The 25362-nt window shown below is 47.3% G+C and overlaps 1 protein-coding gene across 2 annotated transcripts in view; it reads right to left on the bottom strand.

Moving 5' to 3' along the window:
- UBE2E2 (ubiquitin conjugating enzyme E2 E2) overlaps window positions 1-25362 on the bottom strand; it is a 324036-nt gene that overhangs the window by 62220 nt on the left and 236454 nt on the right. For both annotated transcript variants that reach the window (XM_056800341.1, XM_001369719.5), the window contains one exon: window positions 9052-9184. In XM_056800341.1, the coding sequence (XP_056656319.1) occupies window positions 9052-9184 (133 nt within the window). The remainder of the gene's footprint in view (window positions 1-9051; window positions 9185-25362) is intronic.

The raw sequence follows: 25362 nt of genomic DNA, 5'->3' as shown, positions 1-25362 counted from the left end.
CTTTTTAAAGAGGTTTTTGCAGCAAGGAACAACTCAGCATGACTGAAAATACTGCACAGGTTCTCAAATTAAATCAGATCTCTCTCTGGCATACTTACACATACATCTTCCAAAAGAACAAAACTAAATCCCGAAATCCTTTGTCAGCTCAGTTCTGGGCCCGTGTTATTCTCTACCTATTGTGCCTGATCAAGGTTTCTTTATTAATGAACTAAGGGCTGACCATCCAAATTGATACCATAATTCAGACAATATGTATTCCTTATCTACCTTGTTTTATCCAAAGTGGAAGGTTAGATCAGTTTCTTTTAAATGACCGGATTTAATCAAGGAGACTTTCTAATGTTCTTGGACTCATTTCCATGAGTAACAATGCCAATTCCAAATAACATTTGGGAAAAAAACTTCCCACCAATTGATGAAGAATCCTTCTATTTATTCTTGGTAGGATATCCTTCCAAACAATGGTGAACACATAAATCTTCCTACTTTATGACTCCTTGAAGTTGATACACAGTGGATTACTGAACAATTATTAGTGTGGTCACATTACAGAGTCTTGTGTAACTTTAATATATGTTGTGGAGACCACTTTGTTGGAAAAGATCCTCTAAGGCTGGATCTTGTTCCAACCAAATCAAATGCTTCTCTAAAATCAGTCAAATGTAGACATAGCCTGGTCTTATATTGTCTCCCTTTCTCAATTAATTCTGAAAGAATGAAAAATATAGCCTGTTTTTGAGCACTGTCTGCAAAAAGATGCCTGTTTTTCATTAATGATACACCTTCAAAGGTGCAGAGATTACTCATAAAGATTTTGTGAAAGTGAGAAAATGGGCAGATAAGTTAAATCAGGGATCCTATCTCTCTTGGATCATCTTTGAATTACCTTAGAAATCAATTCCTGAACACCTATAAAATTATATCTCTGCAACTTAAATTTCTTTGGCATATATTAAATCAGGTTTACCTGGCTGTTCAGCCATTACTTTTTTTTTAAATTCTTACTTTCTGCCACAGTAATAACTCTAAAAGAGAAGGGCAAAGGCTAGGCAAATGGAGTTAAATGACTTGCCTAGTCATACAGCTAAGAAGTATCTAGGGCCAGATTTGAACCCAGGTATCCTGACTCCAGGCCTGGCGCTCTATCCCGAGCTACCTAGCTGCCCTTAAGCCCTATTTTTATGAGTTATTGGCCTGTCCTCATTATTTACTGTCCCTTATTTACTAAGTTGGGGAAGTCCAAATGTCATCATTACTTTGTGACCTCTGAAGAGATCACACTTCCTAAACATCCACAGAACTGTTCTGCTGTCTACATGTTCTCCTTCCAGCTTCACCGACAAAGGATTTCAGGAGAATCTGTCAGCTCCATCTCCTGCCAAGCTCTCTGCAAGCTGTTTTCTGCTATTTTCGGAGGCAACATTACTCATCCTCCTTGTTCATTTTTTGTTTTTGTTTGAACTTGTGATTTCACCAGTATGGGGAGCTTCCAAAGTCAGCAATCTTGCTCTACCAACATGGAAGGGCATCCTACATAAATCTGGCCACCTTGTCTTTCCACTTGGCAAAGAGATCAAGGGCTTACTGGAGAATGTGATTCCTGGCCTCTTTTAAGTTAATTACATTATATTAACTTGTATAAGTTAAATAAAATACTAAAAAGATGAAACCAATATAGTCAGTTGGTGTAAAATACCTTTGGCATCCACTAAGAAAAATATTTCTAAAACAAAATTTGTTAATTGAAAATCTATTTTAAGAAGTTTTTTTTGTTTGTTTTTTAATCCCAGACCTGTGATTTTATTGCTTTAAGGGACTCCTGATAGGAACATCCCTCTGCTGATGTTCCTCAATTATTAGAGCTTGAGCTGACTTTCCCAGGGTCACTCAGCTGGCATGTGTCAAGAGACAGGACTTGAGGCTTATTGTTCTAAGTCATGAGAGATCTGTGCCATATTGAATATTTCCAAAATGAAAGAAGAAATGGGGAAGAGAAGCTCTTTCTTCTTAAAAGGTTATTTAAGACTTAAAGTTGGGGGAAGCTGGGTAGCTCAAGGGATTGAGAGCCAGGCCTGGAGACTGGAGGTCCTGGGTTCAAATTTGGCCTCACACACTTCCTAGCTGTGTGACCCTAGGCAAGTCACTTAACCCCCATTGCCCAGCCCTTACCACAACTCTGCCTTGGAACCAATACAGTATTGCTGTATTGCTGCATACTGCAAATGGTATTGCTCCTAGGACAGAAGGTGAGGGTTTAAAAAAAAGAAAAAACACAATTTAAATCCCAGGAATTTGAAAGTTGGAAAGGATCTTAGAGAACTGTAGGCCATTCCTTGTCCAGTCATTCAGTCCTTGGCAGAGGCAAAGGTACTGTGTCTGGAGAATCCAAGGACTTGGATTTGGTCCCTGTCACTGCCCTTAACTGCCTGTCTGGATGATCTTAGGTAAGTCATGTGTCTTTTCTGTGCCTTGCTTTCCTTATGTTTAAAATGGAGGCATTCTTGGAGTTCCCTATAGCTCTCTAAGACCCTGGGATTCTGAAGCCAAGAAAGATGGAGCGTGCTGATAAGTCAGGAATGAAGATGAGGGCTCGCGACTCCCTCTGCCTCCTGCTGCTTCTACTGAATCCCCGATTCCTCTTGTAGAATTACATAAATCAAGGCAGCGCCAGAGAAAGGATCTCATTTGCATCTGTCACACCTAAGACTTCCTTCCTGTGATAACCTTTCATGTCCCTTTCATAACCATCACGGTTGTAAGCTGCTAGCAAGGTGTGATCCGGTGTCGGGCTTCTCTGCTCCAGCGCTTTGACCAAAGAGGTACCGGGGCGGTCAACTCCAAGGACATAATCGAGGTGTTGGAAAGTGTGGTCAAGACTTCTCTAAAGCCTGGTACTGCATCCCTAAGCTACCTCGCAAGCCCAATCACGCATCTCATGAAAAAGCTGCTAAGAAAACATCCAATAGGAGGCAGGCTGGAGAGATCTCTGAGTCTAGGAGACACACAGCGTGGGCTGCCCGCTGGGTGGCCGGAAATGGAGCAGGTTCCATACGGAAACAATACCCAAAGATGAGCACAAAGGCTGCCCCTCGAAGGAGACAGACGCATTTCTGTGGATGAAAGTTCGGTTTTCCATCGAGGTGTTGCACGTTCTTTTGGGGCATTTTCCTACCAGCAGATATTGTCTTGACACAAGATGGGAAGAACACGGCTTTCCTGCTCTAGCTCTGAACCTTGCTGGTGAACTCCCTGCATGGGTTACTGGGATACAGTAACATAAACACTAAGTATGGTCTTCCCGCTGCCTCTTCTCCTCGGAGCTCCCACTGAGCAACAACGATGCACACTGCACATGCTGGAGGCACACGGTGAGCCAGGGGATGGAAGAATGGGAGTCATAGCATGTCACCCCTAAGCAGGTCCACAGAAAACAACGCCTGTTCTCGTCATGTGAATCCCATCACACTTGGGGACACAAGAGTTAGCCCCAGCTGAGGGGCCATCGAGCTTTGAAGATGTTTTGGAGGAAGCCAATTGGATGGGAAGGTTCCTTTCGTGATGCTTGTGTATATCGTGATATTATTTCCCTGCTCGATCTTTTCCATTCCCCAAGATAACACGGTCATGAGATATTATTCACTTTACCATTAGATTAAACAATATTTTTACATCCAAATTTTCCATATGGAGTCCGGCTAGCTTGCCAGTTCAGCAATGAGATGATGAAAATGGCGACCCCCCACAAGGGGTTTGGCCATTGTTAACTCTACCAGATGGCTTGTCCTCTAGTAGATGAGGTCAAAGACCAACTGTGTCATTGACAAGGAGACCTTTTGTGCGATGGATCATTTTTCTCCATGGCAACACCGTTATTCATTCATTCACCCCTCCCTTCTCTCGCTGATTTAATCATTCATTGATATAGTCATTAAACATGCATTTACGAAGGAACGAGCATGTTTTCAGAATGTTATTACACGTACAATGAAACAGCCCCATCCTCGAGGAGCTTATGCTCTGGGATAACTGGGGAATGTATTTCTGACCGTGGATTTGGCCTCAAACTACTAATAGGATCAATGGGCCATAATTTTAGAAGGATTCATTGAAGTCAAGCTGCAAATCAAAAACAAATGATTACAGTTCCAGGCTTTGTGCTAAGTATTGGGGAGACAAAGGTCAAAAAAATTCCCAAACAAACCCATCCCACAACTCACAAGACCAGCCTCTGCTCTCAAGGGATTCAGTCGGACAAAGGAGAAAACCGCGCCAAAACAGCCGCGCAGAGACAAAATAGAGGCTGGGCAAGGGCAGTCTCAGCTCCAGAACGAAGACGGGATTGGAGCAGGGACTAAGGAAGCCCAGAGACAGAAGGAGCAAGGGGAGCATTCCGGGCATGGGGGACAGCCAGGGGAAATGTCCGGAGGTGAGAAAGTGCTTTTAGAAGCCACGGTCACCAGACCTTTGTAGAAGGGAACCGTCAGAAGCCAAGAAAGGTAGAAAGGACTGGAAGGGCCAACGGCCAGGCTTTGACTTGATCCGAGAGCGCCCAGGAACGTCCCGGCATGGACTGAGCTACTGCAGTGGTGCAGGCGTGCGGGGAGGGGGCCCTGGCAAAGGCTGAGAGCGAGAACAGAGGGGAGAAGGCAGAGCACGAAGAGAGCTGTGGTAGAAGCAGACCGGGCAGCCTGTCAAGGCCTTCACACGCCAGACAGGGGCGTCTGCACTGATCCTAGGCACGGAGAGCCAAGGGAGATCTTGAGGTGGAGAAGATGGGAGACCCGTGCTTCAGCAAGAATGCTTTGGCGAGTATGCGGGCCTGTAACAACCCAAAACTAGGCTGGAGACAAGCTGTATGGTACACGTTACGGATCAGAATCCCTGCCGTGGCTCTCCCTCAGCTGTCCAAGGGCCCATCTGATCCGCACCCAGGAATTCCGGGGGCTCCTTGTCCTCTCGGGCCTTTCCAGGCTTCTTCTTCCTCCTCCTCCTGCCGTCCCTGCTGGGTGTTCTGGGCGCTGCAGCGCCCCCGGCCTCCTGGCTGTTTCTGGAACAAGCCCTCCATCTCTTGACTGTGCCCTGGCTGTGCATGCTTGCAATTCTCTCCCTTGGGGTGTTCCTGGCTTCCTTGGCCTCTGAGCAAAACCTCCACCTTCAGCAGGAAGCCTTCGCTGGCCCCCTGGGTGCTCCTTGGTCAGCCGCCTCCAATTATCCCGCGTCCATCCGTCTCTCGGAGGGGCGCGACGTCGTCTCCTCCCTTAGCCCAGGAGCTCCCTGACAGCAGGGGCTGCCTTCTGCTTTCTCTGAATCTCCGAGCTTAGCACAGTGCCTGGCACCCAGGAGGGGCTTCATAAATGATTACTGACGGATTAAGTCAGTACAGGTTTCCCGGGGCTTTTACCAACGACCACACACGTTGCTCCCATGATCAGTTCTCCCCATTTCAAAGATAGGAAAATAGAGGGTTAAAGGACGGCTCAAGGTTACACTACTAGGGAAGTTATGGAATAGGATTCCAGCCCAATTTTCCTAACTCTGAATTCAGTCTCTGTTTCTACTGCATGAGGGTGCTTCAGTGGTGTCGACGCGGGGGAGCGGGTACCTCTTCCCACCTCACTCCCTGTTCCCCTACGCTCTCTGCTAAGACTTTGTATTCTTGTAAGGCTCTAAACCAGGACTTCTTCACTCGCAATCCACGGACCCCCTAAACCATGCATGAATAGACTTGGGGGGAGGGGGCAGGGCTTCTCTGAAATTGGATGGAAAAAATGACAATGACGGTTTTTCACTAAACTTTAGTTTCCATTGTAATCCCATGCATTTTCTATGTTCATTTAAAAATATCATTCTGCGGCAGCCAGGCAGCACAGTGGATAAACTGCCAGGCCTAGAGTCAGGAGGCCCCGAGTTCAAATAAGGCCTCAAGACAATTCTTAGCTGTGTGACCCTGGGTAAGTCACTTAACCCCAATTATTTAGCCCTTGCGGCTCTTCTGTCTTAGAACTGGTATTAAGGTAGAAGGTAAAGATAAGATAAATAAATAAGCCAACCAATAAATAAATATTTTTCTGAGGAGTCCATAGGTTTTCTCAGACTAACAAAGGGTGGTTAAGAACTTCTCTAGGCCTTCCCTCCCTCCCAGCCTTCTTTCCTGATGCCCTCCCTCTCTCTTTCCTTTCATAAATAAGGAACAACAGAGTCCCATTGATGCTAAATGAGCTGGCCACAATGACTAATGTCAGGGCTGGAGTTACAATCCAGGTTTCCTGACTCCTAGGCCAGTGTTATTACCACTAAACCATACAACAACGAATGTGCTACCTACAATGAACATTAATTAAACTTTTAATGAATAATCATTGTGTTTGTTTTCCTTAAATTCAGAGAAGCATTTCAGGTATGATGTGGGTTATAATATCTTTAAGAAAAACCGAGCTGGGAAATCTGACTTCCTGACTTCTTTTCCTTTTGATAAATCCCTTTGTAGCACACGGAGACATTCAAATAGTTTTCTTGACCTTAAGAATCCCCGTAAAAATTTGAGTAATTAAAAAAATAGTATCTATGAAGTAAGTATGAAGAACAAAGATGTAGTTCTTGAATCTGGGCCCCCTCCCACTTCTCCACCCCCCACCACAGTGATAATAAAGGAACTGATCATTGAGGTTTTAAAAAATCACTATGGTTTTCCTTTAAATAGAGAGCTAATTATGCTTAGGGTAGAATTCTATCTTTCCAAATTTCTTATTCATTCAACTATTTATTTTTTAAAAGAGGGTGGTTCTAGTTAGAGGGGTCCTTAGAAGTCACAGGCTGGCCTGTGGCTCAATTCAGGGATCCCCTCTAAAGCATCTCTGACAGGAAGTCACCTAGTTTCTCCTTAAATATTTCTAGTAATGAGGAACTTGCTATACCTTGTAAGCCAACCTATTCCATTTCTGACACTTCTAATGGCTAGGAAGTTCTTTCTGAGGGCAAACTGACCACTTCCTTCCCTGGGACTTCCACGCAGCGGTTCTAAGAAATGGCCTCTAGAGCTCTGTGGACTAAACTGAATCCCACTTCCACAGGACATCTCCCAAACTCTTTGGGGCCATGTTCCTCCCTCTGTTTCCCAATCAGAGAAATCCTGCATCCTGTGGCAGTATTTCCTGCCAACAGCCTAATTAAAATGCAAATCGCAGGTCTTCACAAAGTGCTCTTGATGTGGCCTGAGCAGTGTGCTGTCCATTAGGGTTATTGCTGCTTCTGGACTAGACACTCTTTTTCTAGGACGGCACCCTGAGATTACATCCTCGTTTCTCGCAGTCACGTTGGACTTTTGGCTCAGCGTGAGCGTGTCTACGAACAGCCCCAGGTCTTCTTCAGGCAAATTGCTGTTAAGGTGGTTTTCCTGGGCATTCATCCCTATTTATTTTCACCTTGATCCTCTGGGTCTGCCATTCCAGCCTGTTCCATTTCTCGCCTTCTCCCCAGCTTTGCACTCTCTAATAACGTATACTTTTCACAGTACAGTGCCAGGTGGTCTGCCAGGATGCAACAGGTCATCCCAACCTAAATGGAAGAGCCAGTCAAACTAGCAAAGTTTTTGGACCATCAAAAAAGGGGGAACTGTTTGGTGCCCTTAGAAATTGCCCATTTGGAGGGCGAGGGCACTGTATAGGCCACTATGGTAGTGCTGCTACTGCTCTTAGCTTGGATAAGAAGGGAATCCCACTATCTCCAACAAGATGAGGGAGACACTTAGGAAAGGAAGGAAGGAATCAGGGGAAGATCTGATACAGAATTTCCAGTCGAAGATCATGTTATTCTTTTCTTATTCCTTCATCTTCTTCCCTACGGAAGTTTAACTTCCTTCAGTGGCACTGAATGAATTAAATTTGAAGGGTCTGGGTCAAAAGCCTGTCCAGAAATAAGCATTTCCCCCCCAGTGGAGCTAGTAGGAATGTAGGTGATTTATAGGGCTTGCCAAAGGAGCCCTGAGTGTGAAAATAAATCAATAATGGACATAATCCAGATCTCACAGACAGAGCTGGAAGAGATCTCAGAGATCATCGAGTTCCTACTCTAGTTCAGTCTGAAATGAGAGAGAAGAAATTCAAGGGCAGAGACGTGGGTGACACAGAAGGGGCTGAGTTAGGACTTCCACCCAGGACCTCGGACTCCCACCTCTGCCCTCCAGGATCAGAGATCTCAGAGATCTCCAATTCCAAGTCTTTCATTTTAGAGCTGAAGAAACGGGTCGCCCAAGGACACCAAGTGAGAGGCTTGAGGTCTTACAGGAAGTGAGTCTTAGTGATACAATTCAAACATGGGGCCTTCGATGCCAGGGCAGTGCCCTTTGTACGGTACCACACCGTCTCCTTCTTTACTGAAAGGTCTATAAAGGAAGAAAGCAAGTCTAGAACTGGAAGAACCATGAAACACAGCATCAGTCCCCCAATAATCAAAAGCTGGTTAGTGGAGTCATGTTTTTTGATGAGATGTCATCATTTGTTATTTCCAAAACCAACACAAAAGCCATCTGTTAGACACAAAACGTGTCCTAGAAGCTTTGATCATGGATTTCTAAACAACACCGTGCAATCTGTGTGTCACACCTTCCCTCCAAACAAGAGTGGTTTTCATGCCTTGGGAAACTTGGGGAAACAGGTCGCCCACTGCCTTCTGCGGTCTGGCGCAGCTCGGATTCACCGCTGGCCATGATGCTAGCATCAGCCCCAGATCTAGCCCCAGCCCCAGCCCCCATGGATCCCCCCCCCCCCCCCGGGTCTCCTCATTGTCCTCTCAGATGTCAGAGAATCCCATGGTTGGAAAAGGCCCGAGAAGCCATCCAGTCCAAGCAGCGGCTGACTGCTGCAGAACCCTTCTACCCTATTCTCAACAAGGAATCATTCTGCCTCTGCGTGAAGTCTTCCAGCATTAGGGATGAAGGGGGGGGGAGGCCATCATGCTCTTTCTTTTTCACACCTGGGAAGTTCTCTGGGGCAACCGAGTGCGAGTGCGGCGTCTATAACAACAGTGATTGTGGAAGAGAGTCATACTGACCTTGGGTGGCTTAAACGGGTAGTCTGGTGAGAAGGTAATGTCAAGGAAGAAAACCCCTCCTTCATAGACAGAGCCCGGGGGGCCCAAGATAGTGGAGCGCCATTCATAAATGTTGTCTCCTTTGGGTCCAGCACTGCAATGAGAAAGGAACAGAGGCCGTGCTCAGAAGGAAAGCATACTGGTTGGATCACAATCATGAACTGCACGAGTACACTAGAACGTAGCGGAGCGCTCCGGGGTTACCCACCCAGCACGCGTCAGATGGGCACCCCTGGGAACGGTCTGAACGGCGTCGCTGATGAGAACAGAAAACCATGAAGCCTGGTGGCAAGGAGATGCCCCACACCAACTACTGCCTAGGATCAGCTCGCTCTTGAAGGGAAGGAAGGGGAAGTGTCACTCCTCTTCCTCCTCCTCCCAGCAGAGCCCCCGGACCGCAGAATGGAGAATCTGGCCCGATTCTCTGAAATCCTCAGGTTCTGGCTCAGCGAGGGTTAAGCAGGCTGGCTCACAGCCCACACCACCATTTGGAACGCTGGGAAGGGGAGCCGTAACACTGAGGCAATCCACTCATAAACCTCTGAGACATGAAATGTTCGACAATGAGAACTTCCCCTAATGGGAGCCTTCTGACTACACACAGGCTGTACTCGCCGGTATTTCTCAGAAACGTCGGATTGCAGAAGAACCCATTAGAGTAAAAGGGATTCGGGAACTTCTCTCGTCTTTGAAAGCTGCAGCACAAGGAACTAGGAAAGTCACAGGAACAGTAATGCCAGCGGACAGCTAGTTGGTACGAAACACTTTATGCACATTATTTCACTGGAGCCTCAGTGCTACTGTTGTGATCAGACCCATTTTACAAATGAGGAAACTGAGGTGCAGAGGGATGTCACAGTCAAAAGGCCTGGTAAGGATCAGAACCCAAGTTCTACCAATAGATAAACTTTACAGGGTCCTCTTCTTCCCACAGGAGAGTCCCTGGACCTCAAAACAAAGAATTCAGCCGGATTCTATTAAATCCTCTTTTTAACCCGTTAAACTTAACACAGTTGAAAATCCTGAAGCAGAGATTCAGGCAGGAATTAAAGAAAAATGATTCCATTTAGGACACACTAATCAGGCACCTAAACTGGTTAAGACTTGTTTTTTTTTTTTAAACCCTCACCTTCTATCTTGGAGTCAATACTGGGTATTGGTTCCAAGGCAGAAGAGTGGTAAGGGCTAGGTAATGGGGGTGAAGTGACTTGCCCAGGGTCACACAGTTAGGACGTATCTGAAGCCAGATATGAACCCAGGACCTTCTGTCTCTAGGCCCGATTCTCAACCCAGCTGCCATCCAGCTACCGTGCCCCCTGTAAGATTTTATGGATATAAAAATGAAAAAAACAAAACAAAACAAAAACCAAGTTTCTACTCCCAAGGAGCTTACATTCTGCTGCGGAGAGATGCAAGACTTCCTTGCTATCTTATTTTGAAATTATTCTCTATATAAAAAATTAATGGCTTTAAAAAAACCAAACCTCGGGATCAAGGATTCCTTAAGCACCTACTTTGTGCCAGGTTCCCTTGCTGAGCCTGAGGGATAGAAATAAATACAAGCAGACAGTCTCTGCCCTCAAGGAATCTCCATCCCAATGGCTTTTCTAGTGCCCACAGGGAGCTGATCTCTGAGGAATTGCAATCACCAATGTGGTCCCAGACACAGGGACCCATTTAAGTCATCAGGCATGGCTATTTTTGAGTGTGTAGCCCCAGGAGAGGGCTCAGTGCTGCTGCTGCTGGGAGATAGAGTGGGAAATGATCACAAGACAGAGCCCTCTGGGTCTGGAGTCAGAGAGACTCAAATCTGGCTTCACATTTATTAGCTGGGTGACCCTGGGCAAGTCATTTCACCCTGTCTGCCTCAGTGTCTTCATCTGTAAAGTGAGCTAGAGAAGGAAATGGCAGACTTTGCCTTGAAAACCAGAATCAAACCCCACGGGAAGGTGGCTGGACAACCAGAGGCGATGCTGAAGCTTTAGACAAATTAAAAAAAATCTTATTGTGCATGCCTCCAGGAACCCTGGGAGAATCCTTCTTCCCTGGGGTGCTCTCGGGATGGCCATGGAACAGGCTCTCTGCTAGGTGCAGGTGAGAAGCTCCTTGTTGTCCCCCTGGCTCCCTCCCTCCCTAGCTCGCTCCGGTGACTCACGCAGCCCTCACCCATTATCAGCCCTATTACCAGAAGATAAGTATCGGAGGGGAGCTGCTAGTGGGTAAATTATAGGCTTGTGGTCCTGGTAAATGAACAAATGTCCCGGACCGCGCCCTTCCCTAGGGTGCCTCCCAAGCCCCAAACGCAGATGGGCCTCGGGGAGCCCCGGCGTCCTCCATGATCCCCGAAGTCCCAAAGACCTCGGAAGATGCGACGTCGCCCAGGGCAATGGCCATCTCCCCAACCTCTAGCCGGAGCTGCAGCCATTCCCTGCGGCATGAGCCCCTCTTCCCCAGAGCTCCAATATATTCACTAGTCTCAGCTCTGCCCTCTGGGCCGGCGGAAGTCTATTCCAATGTCCGCTCCAGCTTCCGCCCTCCATCCGCACCCCACATCCTTTCAGCAGACGCCACCCTCGGAAGCCCCTTCATCCTCCTGGAGGTTCCCTCTGAATGCACGTTTGTGCCCGGCTGGAAGGATGGAGGTTCCTGTAGGGAATCACTAAGCACAGAGGACGCAGGAGCTATGGACCAGGCTCGGCAAATCAGGGCAAATCAGGGCCGGAAGCAGCCGCCTCGTCCCAGGGAGCGGCATCCGCAGGCACGCCCAGCGCAGGCCCACGTGGGCCCCTCCCACAGATTCTGACTAGGCTTTAGGGCTCTTTTCACTTCCATGACGGCAGTATCCTCTCTATCAGCCATGTGTATGTCTGTCTCTATAGCCACACACGTGACATGTCTGCACGTGGCCTGCCTAACAAGAATAAAGCGTTGAGATTTTATGTATTAACACGTTAATGATATGCAACATACACACACACAATGAATAATAATGTCTTTAGATAGGTAGGTGGATGTGTGCACACACATACATGTTATTTCTCAGGTATTTCTTCATCATGGCCAAATCTTCAGGACTCCATTTAGGGTTTTCTTAGCAGAGATAATAGACTAGTTTGCCATTTCTTTCTCCGGCTCGTTTTATAGATGAGGAAAAATGAGGCAAACAGGGTTGAGTGACTTGCTTTGTCACCCACAGCTAGTAAATAAGAATCTGAGGCCAAATTTGAACTCGCTTCCAGGCCTGTTGTTCTAGGACGTGTACCTGCCCTACTTTACATCCTGTTCTTAATCTGACCCTTACAGTAGCCCTGGGAGGTTACCTCCCCATTTTAAAGATGAAGAAACTGGGGCAGATGGAGGTAAAGTGACTCACTTAGGGTCACACAGCTAGTAAGTGTCTGAGGACAGACTTGAGCTACGGTCTTGCTGACTCCCGTCCAGCCGGCCTCCCAGCTACCCATCTCTGCCTCCTTCATCCCTTCCCAGGTTTCTCTGAATCTTTTCCAGTCATCGTTCCTTCATGATGAGCTCCGCTGTTCCTCCATCGCTGGAAAAGTCACTTAGTGTTCGGTGAGCTCTGCACATCCCGGGACAGACGGCGCCTTCCTGTCCTTGTTCCGAGTCTCTTTTTTGCTTTTTTCCTCATTCCAAACTGTTCTCCAGAATGGTGGGCCCAGTTCCATTCTACCATCACGATGAGTGCGTTGGCCTTTCTGCAGCCCCGCCCCCAAGCCAGTCACTTCCTCTGCAGCGGAAGTGACTGGCTGGGGGCGGGAACTCCGGAGCTCTCGCGATCCCCATTTCATGACGCCTGGAGCCGAGGAGCCATCTTCTAGGGCCCACCCAAGACCACTCCTGAAGGGCAGGCGCTGGCTCAGGAGCCTGCAGTCCCTTGTGCCTGTCCCCTCTGACCGCGGGCCCCGCGGGGACACTCGTGAAGGAGGGGCTGACTTCATTAAGTGGCGCTTCATCCACCTCCCGGGACTGCAGTGCCAGCAGTGAGCCACACCTTTACCCCATTCCGGAGTGGGCTCAAACGGGAGGTTTCTCTCACCGTCCCTCCATTTCCAACCCTCAAAGCAAAGAACTTCCTTGTTGGTTGTCTGCACTCTGAGGACGGACGACAGCCCCCGGACTGCCGGGGCTGCCAGAGCCGGTATCGGCTGGGAAGACCTGATGGTGCGGCGGCACCACAGCCACAAGGGGCTGCCTAAAAGCAGACGCCTTTTCAAACACTTTCCAAGGCACTTGGAATCCCTGGGGATGGTGGCGGAGGCCGGAGCCAGCGCTGGCCTCCGGCCGCTCAGGGCTTTGGTCTCTCCCCCGCTGTTCCAATGACGGGCTCCCACGTTCAGGCTCAAAACCCTTTTTTTTTGTAAAAGTGTTGTTCACACCCAAACACACTCATGCAGGGACACTTCCGGGAGGAGCTTTCCTTAGTGAAGAAGAAAGTAGCTACTGAAACAACGGGGAAAGGTGAAGGGAGAACAAGTGCCACAGAGTCCTCTGCATTCTGGCTGGTGATTTCACATTACGGGGACACCCCCCCCCCCTCCAGTACGCAGACAGGGAACAACCTGGCCCCGGTGATGAGCCTGCTGATTCTGTGCGCCCTCAACAGTGTTCCTAGTCAGTACAGTTATGCCCATTTTCCATCCGAACCTCGGAGGTCATGGCAGCTTTCGAGTTTCCTTGGCAGAAGGGAATGGGAAAAGTGGACTGTGTGTAAAAAAGTACAATTTCATTTTGTAATTACACTTGGATTGGGTAAAGCCTTGGGCGATGTCTGACCCAACAGCTGGGACTCCCCTGAACCACCCCCCCCAGTGTAATCTTCTACCATAAAGGACTCTTCTTTATACTGGCCCGGCTGACGGAAGGTGCTGGGAAGGACCACATTCCATGCCACCATGCCACTTGTTTGTTGGGTCACTGGGAACAATAAGATGAGTTTTAAGGGCTCCCTCCCAATACTACCTTTCTCTTGCTTATGTGAAAAGATTATGCAAGATTCCCAGTAGATGAAACGACACAGACAAATTTTGTTTCCCGACTCTCCCATTATTAATGTCAGTAAAGGCATAGAACAGAGAGACAGATCACCTCCCACCTGTGCCATTGTCATGGAGGCACACGTCACGGTGGAGGCCAAGTCCGGTCAGCAAACACTACCCAGAGACCAGTCACTATGTGACAGACAGAATGAACACAAGTGATCGGGGTGGGGTTAGAACACGAGGAAAAGCCCTTGCCTTCCCCCTCACCCAAGGGCAGCCAGAAGGGGCAGGACTTGGATTCTAATCTTGTCTTGTGAAAGCAGACCGAGGAGCACTGGGAAGTGCAGAGGCTACCCCTCGCAGCCCGGACTCCTGGAGGGCTCTGAGCACGGGTGGATGACCACGTCCTGGGGCTCTTTAAGGAGGGAGTTGAGGCCAGCCCCAGGTCAAGTTGGTTGGCCAGAGAGATCCCTTCCTGTTCTGAACTGTAAGACTCAATGACTCCAAGTCCAGAGTTCTGACAGCCATCTGCTGAAGGAGGCTAGTGGTGAAGTCAGAGGAAGAGATAATCAATGAGCATCGACTAAATTCCTACAAGGAATGAAACCATCTCTACTGACCAGTGACACAAGATACGGAATGAAATCCAAATGAATAAAACATACAAAGTGGTAGCTCGGGAGGGAGGGCGCCAGCATTTGGTGAGATTAGGAAAGACTTCCAGGAGAAGAGGGAGCTCGAGCTGCATCTTGAGGGAAAAGGGTGTCTGAGATAGAAGGGAGAAGGAATGGCCTCTGGGCATGAAGAGCAACTGGTACAGAGATCCAGGAGGGACGATGGAGGGTCCTAGCAAAGAAGAAGGGGATGTCCAGTTTGGCTGGATCACGGAGGGAGGGGAAGGGAAGCTGGGGCTGTAAAGATATGGTGGGGACAGGTGGAGAAGGTCTTTAAAAAAGCCAAAGAGCCATTTACCTTTTATCCTAGAAGCAACAGAGAACCACAGGAATTCCCTGATTTGGGAAGTGGCAAGTCAGATCTAAGCAACAGGCACATGTCTTTGGTAACAGTATGTGTAGTCTGGGCTGGAGAGGTGAGAGATGGAGCAGAATTAAGGAAGGAGTGAAGAGAAGAAAAGACAAAGACAAAAAGAAGGCACGTCCAGAAGGAAGGCCATTTTCAAAAAAGATCCAAGGCTTCTGGGGTCTGAGAAAAAAGGGGGCATCTTTTCAAGGCCTGGAAGCTGCCCCTCTCCCTTCTGAGATCACTGTGCCATTCTGCATACCTGGGCCTGAGATGTGGTGGGTACCAATGGAAGCTACAGGAAGCCAGAGGCTGTTTTGTTTGGGTCTCTACATCCTTAATCCTAGGACAGTTCCTGTCTGAGTGCTTATTAAAAAGCTTATTTTATGGAAAAGTCAAAGGACACACATGAACAGAAGACAAAATAAACACAATGGCCTAAAGAATGCAGAAGAAATGCATGGAAGCTATAAACGTGGGAAAAGTGGGGGGCTGTGATGGGAGAGCAGAGGCAAGAAGAAAGGCGGAATCATGGAGAGCAGGAAAATAGACTCAGTGCTTCAGAGGAGGAGGGAGCCAGAGAGTTAAAGGGGTGGGTGTGGGAAACAGTGCAGCTGGGAGCATCTGCAGAGTGGTTTTTCCAAAATTCCTGAAGCTCACTGTATTTGTATTCTGTAAACAATCTTTCACACACACACACACACACTCTGAAAGCTCCCATGATATCTCAGTAACCAAATGGAAGCTACAAAGCCTGGATGAGAACTTAAAAGATCCTACCATAGAGGTCAGATTAGGGAGAGGAGGCATCTGGGAAATGATTTTTTTTAAATATCGTAAAAATCTTCCTCATAAAACTCTTTCCAGGTAGCTTCAGTGGATAACAGAGCTAGTGCTAGAAGGAAGCTGGATGGTCATACAGTCCTGATCTCTCATTTTGTGGATGGGGAAACTGAGGCCCACAGAGAGAAAGTGCTTTGCCCAGGGTCGCACAGGGCCTCTGCTTCCACGACATCACCCGATAGCTTGGGTTTTGTTTCTACTTCCTCGTATACAAGAATGGAAACAGCCACCGTTATTGTGAATGGTGGGTCTGAATTCAACCAACCCCTATCCAATACCTGCCATGGTCAGTGAAGCGTGTGAGGGATCTGGGAGGAGAGCAAAGTTTCGATAAATCAGGACGCTGTCTTCGTGGGGCTTCCCCCTGCCTGCAATCTCTCTAGCCATCCACGTTCCCTTTCTCCGCCCCTCACAGTCCATCGCTTTGAAAGCATTTTCCCATTTCACCTTTGCGACGGTTCTTAAACTGTCTACTTCCCTCTGTTTATACGGGAGTATCCTCGAAGGCCTCCCAATTGGGCTCCCCATTTCCTGTCTTTCCCCTCTCCAAGCCATCCTCTAAAAAGAAAGTCCTGCAATCAGGAGGTTCCTAGTTCCAGTTGAGGACTCTTCGGCGGCTCTCTGTGGACTCAAACTTCAAGTACAAATGTGTTGGCCTGCCCTTTTAGGTCTTCTGTAATCGGACTCCCATCTACCTTTCCAACGATATATTGTATGACTCCCCTTCTATACTGGTATGTTTTCCAGTGCCTGGCACATAGCGGAGGCCTAACAGATTCTTACTGAATTGAAGCTCTTCTACGTTGGGGCCAAACTGGGCTACTGGAACGTTGTTTCCGCTGTGTCCCCCATGCCTAAGGAAGCATTTCTGCCTTTTCTCTTACCCTTGGGATCCTTCTCCTTCTTCAAGTCAACTCAGCAAGCCCTCTTCTCCCTCCTCACGTGCTATGGACTGACTCTTCTGGGTAGGGGCTGTATCCCCTCAGGAGAGGATAAGCCTCTTGGCAGCAGCAAAAATAAAACAAGAGGCTGCTCTTCCTGATCGGCGGGTCAGGAAAAATTCCTTGTAAGCCTGGTATTTAGGACAGAGCTCTGCAAGAAGTAGTGTTTGATAACCGCCCAGGAGAACTGAATTCAGAGAACATCTAGTTACAAATGAGGAAAATGAGGCCCAGAAAAAGCAAATGCCTGTCTAAAGTGATGTAGCACGATAGGGGCAGAGCCAGGATTAGAACCCAGACCGCCTCCATTCGTTGTTCTTTTCTCCACAATGTTCCATCTTTCCCCAGGATTGGTAAAAAGGTCTTTCAAAATGTTTTCACCTTTCAAAAGAATTAAAAATGATACACTCAGCTAGAAGGGTCTTGGGTTGAATTTGAACTCAGGTCTCTCTGACTCCAGGCTCTACCACTACCCATACAGTTTTCTTACTGATTTTAAAGAGGAAGGCGCTAGGGGCTTCTTAGGGAACAGATGCAGCCATAAAGCCTCCTTTGTGCTTTCTTAAGTAGGCTAGTGATTCCCTCCAATATCTGCTTAAGGCACATTCATGTTCTCCATAAGCCATTTCCGACTGTGGAAAGGTCAGCCTGGGCTCCTCCCACAGAAGTCCTGCAGTCGAAGGCCTGCTTGTAGCAAGGGCTGGGGCTCCCGGTGCCCCCAGGAAGAGGATGGTCTGGGCTGGAGACCTGGGCCGTGACACCCTCCTCTTTGGGGCGGCCGGGAAGGGGAGGGGAGAAGGGAATTCCTGAGTCTCAGGATGGTTCCCACCTAACACGGGCCCCCCACTCCTCTTTAGGCAAGAGGCATAAAAGCACTTACAGGATTGAGGGGTGCACAGGGGCTGTCTGCCTTTCTTTTTCAAGTCTGTGACAGGAAGTCAGGTAAGAGGAAGATCAAAGAGGGACTCTATATAAGGAATTAGGGCAGCTAGGCAGCACAGTGGATAGAACAATAAAAAAGACTCCTCTTCATGAGTTCAAACCCAACTTCAGACATTTACTGGCCGTGTGACCCTGGACCACTCACTTAACCTGGCTGGCCTTAGTTCCTCATCTGCAGAATGAATTGGAAAAGGAAATGGTAAGCCACTCCATATCTTTGCCAAGAAAACCCACACAGGGTCATGGAGAGTCAGACTGGACTGGACCACAAAAAAGCACCTAACCAACAATGATCCTTGGCTGATCCCGAAGCCAATCCTTATGGACTCTCCTCATGGGCCGAGAGCAAAGCTCTCTTCTGTGGTCAGAGGAAAGCTTCCCTTCTTGAGCAGCCCCTCGGGGGACTCTTCAGAGCTTTCCCCCTCCCAAGAGGTCCCTTATTTCACAGCATTCTGACTTCAAGACAGAAGATGGAAGAGGCCAAGCCCACTTCGGGTTACTTAAGGGAAACACATGGGAAGAGGGGAGTGGAGCTGGCCGCCTCCATCCTGGCTCTACCTCCAGCTTGCCACAGTAGACTTGGAGGAGTTTCCTTTGGAGTGCGATTTAAGACTTTCTTCATTGGGCCAAGTCATCTCCACCTCAAAGGGAGAGCCCCGTTACTCTGGGGTGTCTGGCTTAAATTCCCCCACGGACACCTTTTTGCTTCATTATGATTTGGATTAATGGGATTGGAACTAGTTAAGCCTCGGCTATGGAGCTCGGGGTCGTTCCCACAATAATAATAACGAAGATAAAGAGATCAGATGTTAGATGGAATGAGCTCATTTCCCCAAGAGTAACCCCCTCTAAGGGAGCAGATCGCCCCCACTCTGAAGAGAGCTCAAGGGCCTTCGCCCCAAATTCTCCTTCTTCCTTCAGAGAAGGATGGGGAAGAAGCAGCTAAAGATGTCTGTTTGGCCTCCCTTTGAGGCCGTGTCACTTGGCGTGCTTCTCCTGCACAGACAAGCTCCTTAGAGGCAGAGAAGGTTTCCTTCTTTCCTTCATGTGCCCCACAGCAAGCACGGTGCTTGGCATGGAGAAGGCACTTAAGTGCTTGATGAGGAACAAAAAGTGAGGGTCACTGGATGCAAATGAGAATGTTTGCTGACCACCATTTCCAACATTTGAGGTTACTCTTCTGAATGGCAACCAACGCTGCAAACCTAGGATGACCGAGACTGGCCCCAAGAAAGAGACCTGAGATGACACTCGGTTCTCCCCTTCTTTTTAGAAATGACTACGGCCTTGGAACACTTCATGTGAAGCCAGAGTTTCCTCTTTTTCCCTGCCTGGTTCATTATAATGGGTGGCTCTCTAGGACAAGGTAGGCAAAGGATATAGTAGGAAATGGAAGTGATGGAAAAACAAAAGATCGATAAAAATTATTCTGTTAATAAAAGGAACTCTGCTTCCAATGGCATCCTGGCATGGGCTTCCCTGGTCCCTTTAGGAGCCAGGGGTCTCAGAATCCTTATGCTCAAACTCTTCCTTGGATCTTTGGTGACTTTTTGTACATCTCTTCTGAACATAGGGCCGGCCAGTTAAAAGCATTCATTAAGCATCTACTATATGCCAAGAACTTCCTAGTACGAAGGTTGCAAAGAAAGATGGATTTGAAAGATAGTCTCCGCTCTCCAGGAGCTCACGGTCTGAGGGGAAAGACGACAGGCAAACAAATATAGACAAGCAAAACAGACACAAGATAAATCGGGAAGAATCAATCGTCAAGTCATAGCTTCTATCTTTGAGCTGCGAGAGAACTTGGGGATGGCCCATTCAATACTCTTCATTGTACAGATGAGAAAAGTGAAGCTCAGAGGCTAAGTGACCGGTGTAGAGTCCGGCAGACCTGGGACGGATGGACACCCCAGTCCTTCTCGACTCCAGAGCCAGCCCTCTTGCTTCTATCCCTCCCTTATCAGGCCCTGTTGGGCAATATTATTATTTGTGTGTGAATCAAGAGCCTATTTTGACAGTAGCCACAGCTCTGGGGCTTGAGCAACAGCCTGGACCCAAAGAAAGCAACCTTTTGAGGTAGAAATCGAGGTTCCTGTCCTGCCTTCCTCGTGCTGGATTGGAAGTTCCAAGATGGTAGGATTTATTCATTTTTGTAATCCCACATTAGAGATATCTAATAAATATTCACTGGATTGAGTGGATCGTGAGGGTTTAAGTTTATTCTTCAATAACGCGTTTTATATTCAACCAAGCCGTTAAAAAAGGCTCCCCATTGCTCTGTAAGAAAGGCAGGCTCAGCTCAGAGGAGAAACGTGTCGGTCTCAAGCACCAGCCAGGCCCACCCACAGAGAAACCAAAGTCACTGGCTTCATCTCGGGTCTTTTTCAGCTGCCTTCAGCCTTCGGATGACCAACCAAGGTCAAAAGGCCGTGCAGATGCTGCCAAAGAACCGAGCCATCTCCTGGACAAGGATTCTTTCAGTTCACTCCCTGGAAGACAGCGATGAAAGGTGGCGACCCCGCGGCGGCTTCCACGCTGCTCGGATCCTGCACTCTTGGCAGTAGGAAATAAATTAAAGGGATGTCAGCACCCAACCCCACACTGGCATATCCGTCACTGGTAATTCCTATATACAGGAATGGAGACACACACGTGGGTACACGCACATGGGATATTCTTGGATGGTTTGCTGCGCTCACAAGGAGGAAGAGGCTGGGCCTGGGGCTTCACTGACCGGCCGTAAACTCCTGACTCACCCAGATCAGCGCATCTTTGCTACTTACCATCTTGGAATAACCGCTGTCACACGTTCTGGTGCTGAGGCCCTTAGACTCTTAAGAACAACTGAAGACCTCTCCAGGGCGCACCCCTCGTCCCTACACACACACACACACACACACACACACACACACACACTCACTCACACATTCACTCACACTCTCTCACACTCTCTTACACACACTCACTCTCACACACTCACACACACTCACTCTCACACACACACTCACACACTCACTCTCACACACTCACACTCACACACACTCACACTCTCTCACACACACACTCTCACACACACTCACACATTCACTCACACACTCACACACACACTCACACACACTCACACACACACTCACACACAGATAGTTCTCCTATCTGAAATTCAAATCTCGCAGTATTGCCTCTTGAAGCGATCCTGTATGGCGGACTCTCTACACTAACGGCATATCTAATACCAACCCCCCAAAGGAGATTTTAAAAGGATCTGGTCAAGATGAAATAACATTTGAGCCTGGAGTCAGTAGGCAGCGATTAGAATTCAGTGAAAAGGGGAGCGACAAAGTCCGGGGTGCGTGGTAGGCAGCCCCTCTGGCAGTTGGGCAGCGGCGGGATGGGGAGAACAAAGAGGAGTGCGGAGGCTCTCGCCGAGCTCGCAGAGCAGAGTCGGACAGAGAGGCTACAGAGGCAAACGTGGCCACACTGGCTGTGTGCTGGGAGGAGCCTGAGGATGGGAGGTCAGGCAGGCCCTCCAAAGAAGCGGGCATTCAGAAGAGAGGAGGTCTGGGGCAGAGAGAAGGCACTTCGCGCGGTGCCTAGCACGGAGCAGGCCTTTCCAATGCTGACCGAGGGATGCTTACTGCACCCAACAAGGTCGGCACCTCCTTTCCTTCTTTACAGCTCATTCTAGCCCACCAAACAGGAAGGGGAGAGAGCGAGCTCTTCCTCAATGGCTAGTCAGAGTAGATGGACAGTGCGGAGGGACGCGGGGAGATCACATCCTACTCTGTACTCTCTGAACTGTTGTCCTCCCTCCTGGTCCCCCAACAAACATCCCCTTGATTTAGACCGCTGATCTCATCCAACTCCTGCATTTTACTGAGGAGGAAAGCAAGGCCCAGAGAAACAAGGGGTGGCTTCCGGAACCCAGCGTCTCCGATTCCAAATCCAGTCTCGTCTCTACTGCAAAACAGGCGAGGCGGAGCGTTTGAGGACCAAGTCTAGAGGGGCTACTATGGCCCAGGGGGAAGAGGGACAGATACGGACGGGTTCCCATCTGGCCTCTGCCTCTTGTTACCTCTGTGTCTTCGGGAAATCTCTTCTTGATCTCTGAGCCCAGGGGAGGAGGGGGGCCTGGAAAAGCGAGCTCTAAATCGCTCACCTCTTCCTTATTTTGACAAGGCTATCCTTGAGTCAAATATATATTTGAATTCCCCTCTACCTTTCCTCCAGGTCCTGGAAGAAAAGCTTGGTGATCCCAGCCCTTCCTTATGTCGTCACCTCCCCGCCTCAGCTGTTTGCTTGTCTAATGAATATCCAGAGACTGTCTCTCATCTGAGATTGTGCAGGCCGCTGTCCTCAGGAACATGTCTAGGGTGATGATTCCCAGCACTCAAATCAATTCAAAGCAGGGCCTCAGTTCATTAGACACGCCATCCACATCAATTTTCTCCAGTAGCTATTATTGCCTTTCAGATTTCAGTCACTGCCCCCTCTCTTAGCAAGCAAAACAACCACTGATTTTTACAGATCGGATATTTCTGAACCACCAATTTGTAGTATCCGTTACTAACTGCTATCAATCCAAACTATCCTTTAGGTCACTGGCAACGTGTCCTGGAAAGGGGAAAGCCTGGCCTTTGGAAGCATGGCCAACATGAGGAGCATCTTCACCCCGCCATGCCAGGGATACTTCGGGTTGCTGGCTGCCAAAGGAATTTAATTTCCCCAGTTCTCTGTTTGCATTAACCTTTGAATAAAAAGGTACAGCTGAGACTGCTTTAAGAAACAAACCAGGGGAGGAATAATTAAAAACACCTTCACAGCCTTGGAAAGACCAATCCCTAGCCATTGGGGAGGTTTAATTGTGTCTGCAACAAGCTTTAAAAAGGCTAATTGTGCTCTTTATAAATCAAGACAATTGCTGGGGCCATGGCATAGCTATAGGGAGAGGGAAGAGGGAAGCTCAGAAGAGCTCTGGAGAGGATTCCCAAAAGAAGGAAGGAAGGAAGGAAGGGAGTGATGTAATTCTTGGGGTAAGGTAGTAGGGACCAGAGGCCTCTCTAAAGCCAGCACTTTGCCATGTGTAGAAACAACTGACTTCATCTGACATAGGGGATCTAAAGGCAAGAACGATAATCCACATTTTTATGGTGCTTCAAAATTTGGAAAGGGTTTCCTCCTACATTATTCCATTTGAGTCTTAAAGCCAACCTTCTATGGGTTATTAGCATTACAAATGGCATAAATGTTAAATCCATGACACAGTATGGCAGAGTGAAAAGAAGTTTTGGAGGCAAAGGACCTGAGGTTGAAACCCTTAAGACCTATGTGATCTTGGCCAGCCACTTTACTTTTCTGGGACTTGGTATCTACAAATTCAATTCAATAAATAAGTGCCAAGGATACAAAAAGAGGTATAAGACATCTCTACCCTCAAAGAGTTTACAGTCTAATTGAGAAAATCAAGGGTTTAGACTAGAGGATGTTAAGGTATCTTTTAGCTCTTGATCTATAGTCCCATGATGCTAAAGGCTGGACAAAGAATCTATTAGAAGACTCTTCTATCTTCTTTGAGCTGTTCAAGTGACCTGGGGCAGCTAGGTCTTTAGTTTTATGAGTATAACCTTTTGGGAAGATAATTCCTGGAGGTTGATATATCTACCTTTAGCTGTCCCTTATGATTCTATTCAAAACCATTAAATAGTTATTAATGTGCTATGTGCTTAGTAGCACTAAGTACAATTTATAATCGGAGACTTGGAAATTAATAGCTTATTGTACTGAACTGAAGTATAGGGATAGAGTATTGGAGTAGGGGTTGGAAGACCTGGGTTCCAATCCCATCTCTGATTGGGATTGTCTATGTGACCATAGGCAAATTGCTAAACCTCTAAGTGCCTCAGAAAACTCTCTAGGATTCAGCTACTAAATCATAAAGAGACTAAGAGATGACAGTCCTTCATGAGTCCCAGTACTGAATTCAGCAACTGGAAATTCCCACCATTGTTAGCAATAGTGCCTTGAACATGGTAGGGTATCAGCATATATTTATTTTCTTACTTAAATTGTATCTAGAATCTCTTGCTCATCCTTCTCTTATGGGCTTAACATACTTAGGTGATAACGCAACAATTATTGGTCTATTATTTAACAGACTGGAGGATGGAGAGCCCATATATGTTTATATTTCCCAGCAATGTTTATATTTAATCATTTTCATCACCAAGAAGCTTTTCCATATATAATTTTAATTTCTTTCCCTAAAATTTAAATTCATTTCTTCTACCTAGTTCCATTCTCTGAGTGGACAGGAAACATTTTGTTGGTGCCCCTTCTTCATCATGCTTTTTAGATATTTGAAAACAATTGACTTATACCATCTTTCTCTGATTAAACTTTTATTAAAAGGGGGGAAGAGGGGAATAAGCATATATATATATATATATATATATATATATATATACATAGATATATACACAAATATTATTTTACTGAATCTTCATAATAACCCTGTAAGGTAGGTGCTATTATTATCCCCATTTTACAGTTGAGGAAATTGAGGCAAATAGAGGTTAAGTGACACAACCGGGGTCATGCAAACTCTCTACTAAGTATCTGAGGCTGGAGTCTTTTTTACTTTAGAAACAACACTGTAATCACAGCAACACTCCTTAACCTTTCCTCTGTGAATTTTAGTTTTACTCTTCCCTGCTTAGTTTTTACAATTCTAGCAACCAGGAATGTAAACACCCCCACTTAAGGATTAACTGTAGGGGAGGATGGCCTATGACCAGCATGTGCTAGCAAGTGACAAATCAGAAACAACTAACTGACCCCCCGGGCTGTCCTAAACCAAGCTTAAGCCACCATTGGTACATGTGAGACACATGAAGTGATGTAAAGAACTTTCTATATATTGAGTCACTTTCTATGATCATTCTCTTGGTGGCATTGGGAGCTCCTGGTGGCCTTTGGTGGACTTGTCAGTGGAATTTACTGGGAGTAGCTCCGTAGCATGGTTTAGGTGAGGTGTCTTTCCTGAATTGGCCTTGGTGAGTGATAAGGATGACTACCCCTTTCCTTGACCTCCTGAAGGCACTATCCTCTGAGGGAGGCCCCCTATCTTGGAGGAGGCCTTGTGGTTGGAAGCTGAGCTAGATTTAATCTTCTGAGAAGGCCCTTTGGCTGAGGTCTCTGAACTCCCCTTGGCTTAAGCCAGGCCAGAGAAAATCTTATACCTTTTCCCTCTTCTCCTTCTTCTTAATTTCTTCCTTCTATTGTAATTAAACCACCATAAAATCTCAAACCGACTTGAGTATTTCACTGGGATTGAATTTTAATCCCTGGAGACCACTAATATAATATATTCAGTCAACAACCCTAAATTTTATCCTAACACCTCAAAGATGTGTCTTTCTATCCATTTTTATGAATTTGGTCCATCTTTGTCCTTGTCTATGGACAGTCTCCAAATTCTTCACACTTCCACTAAAAGGTAACACACGCACACAGTAGGAGCTTGGTGTGTATTT

The sequence above is a fragment of the Monodelphis domestica genome, chromosome 5 (genome assembly GCF_027887165.1).
Source record: "Monodelphis domestica isolate mMonDom1 chromosome 5, mMonDom1.pri, whole genome shotgun sequence".
Lineage (NCBI taxonomy): Eukaryota > Metazoa > Chordata > Mammalia > Didelphimorphia > Didelphidae > Monodelphis > Monodelphis domestica.
Note: the sequence above shows the minus strand (reverse complement) of the source record. Positions and strands in the feature narration are given on the sequence as shown.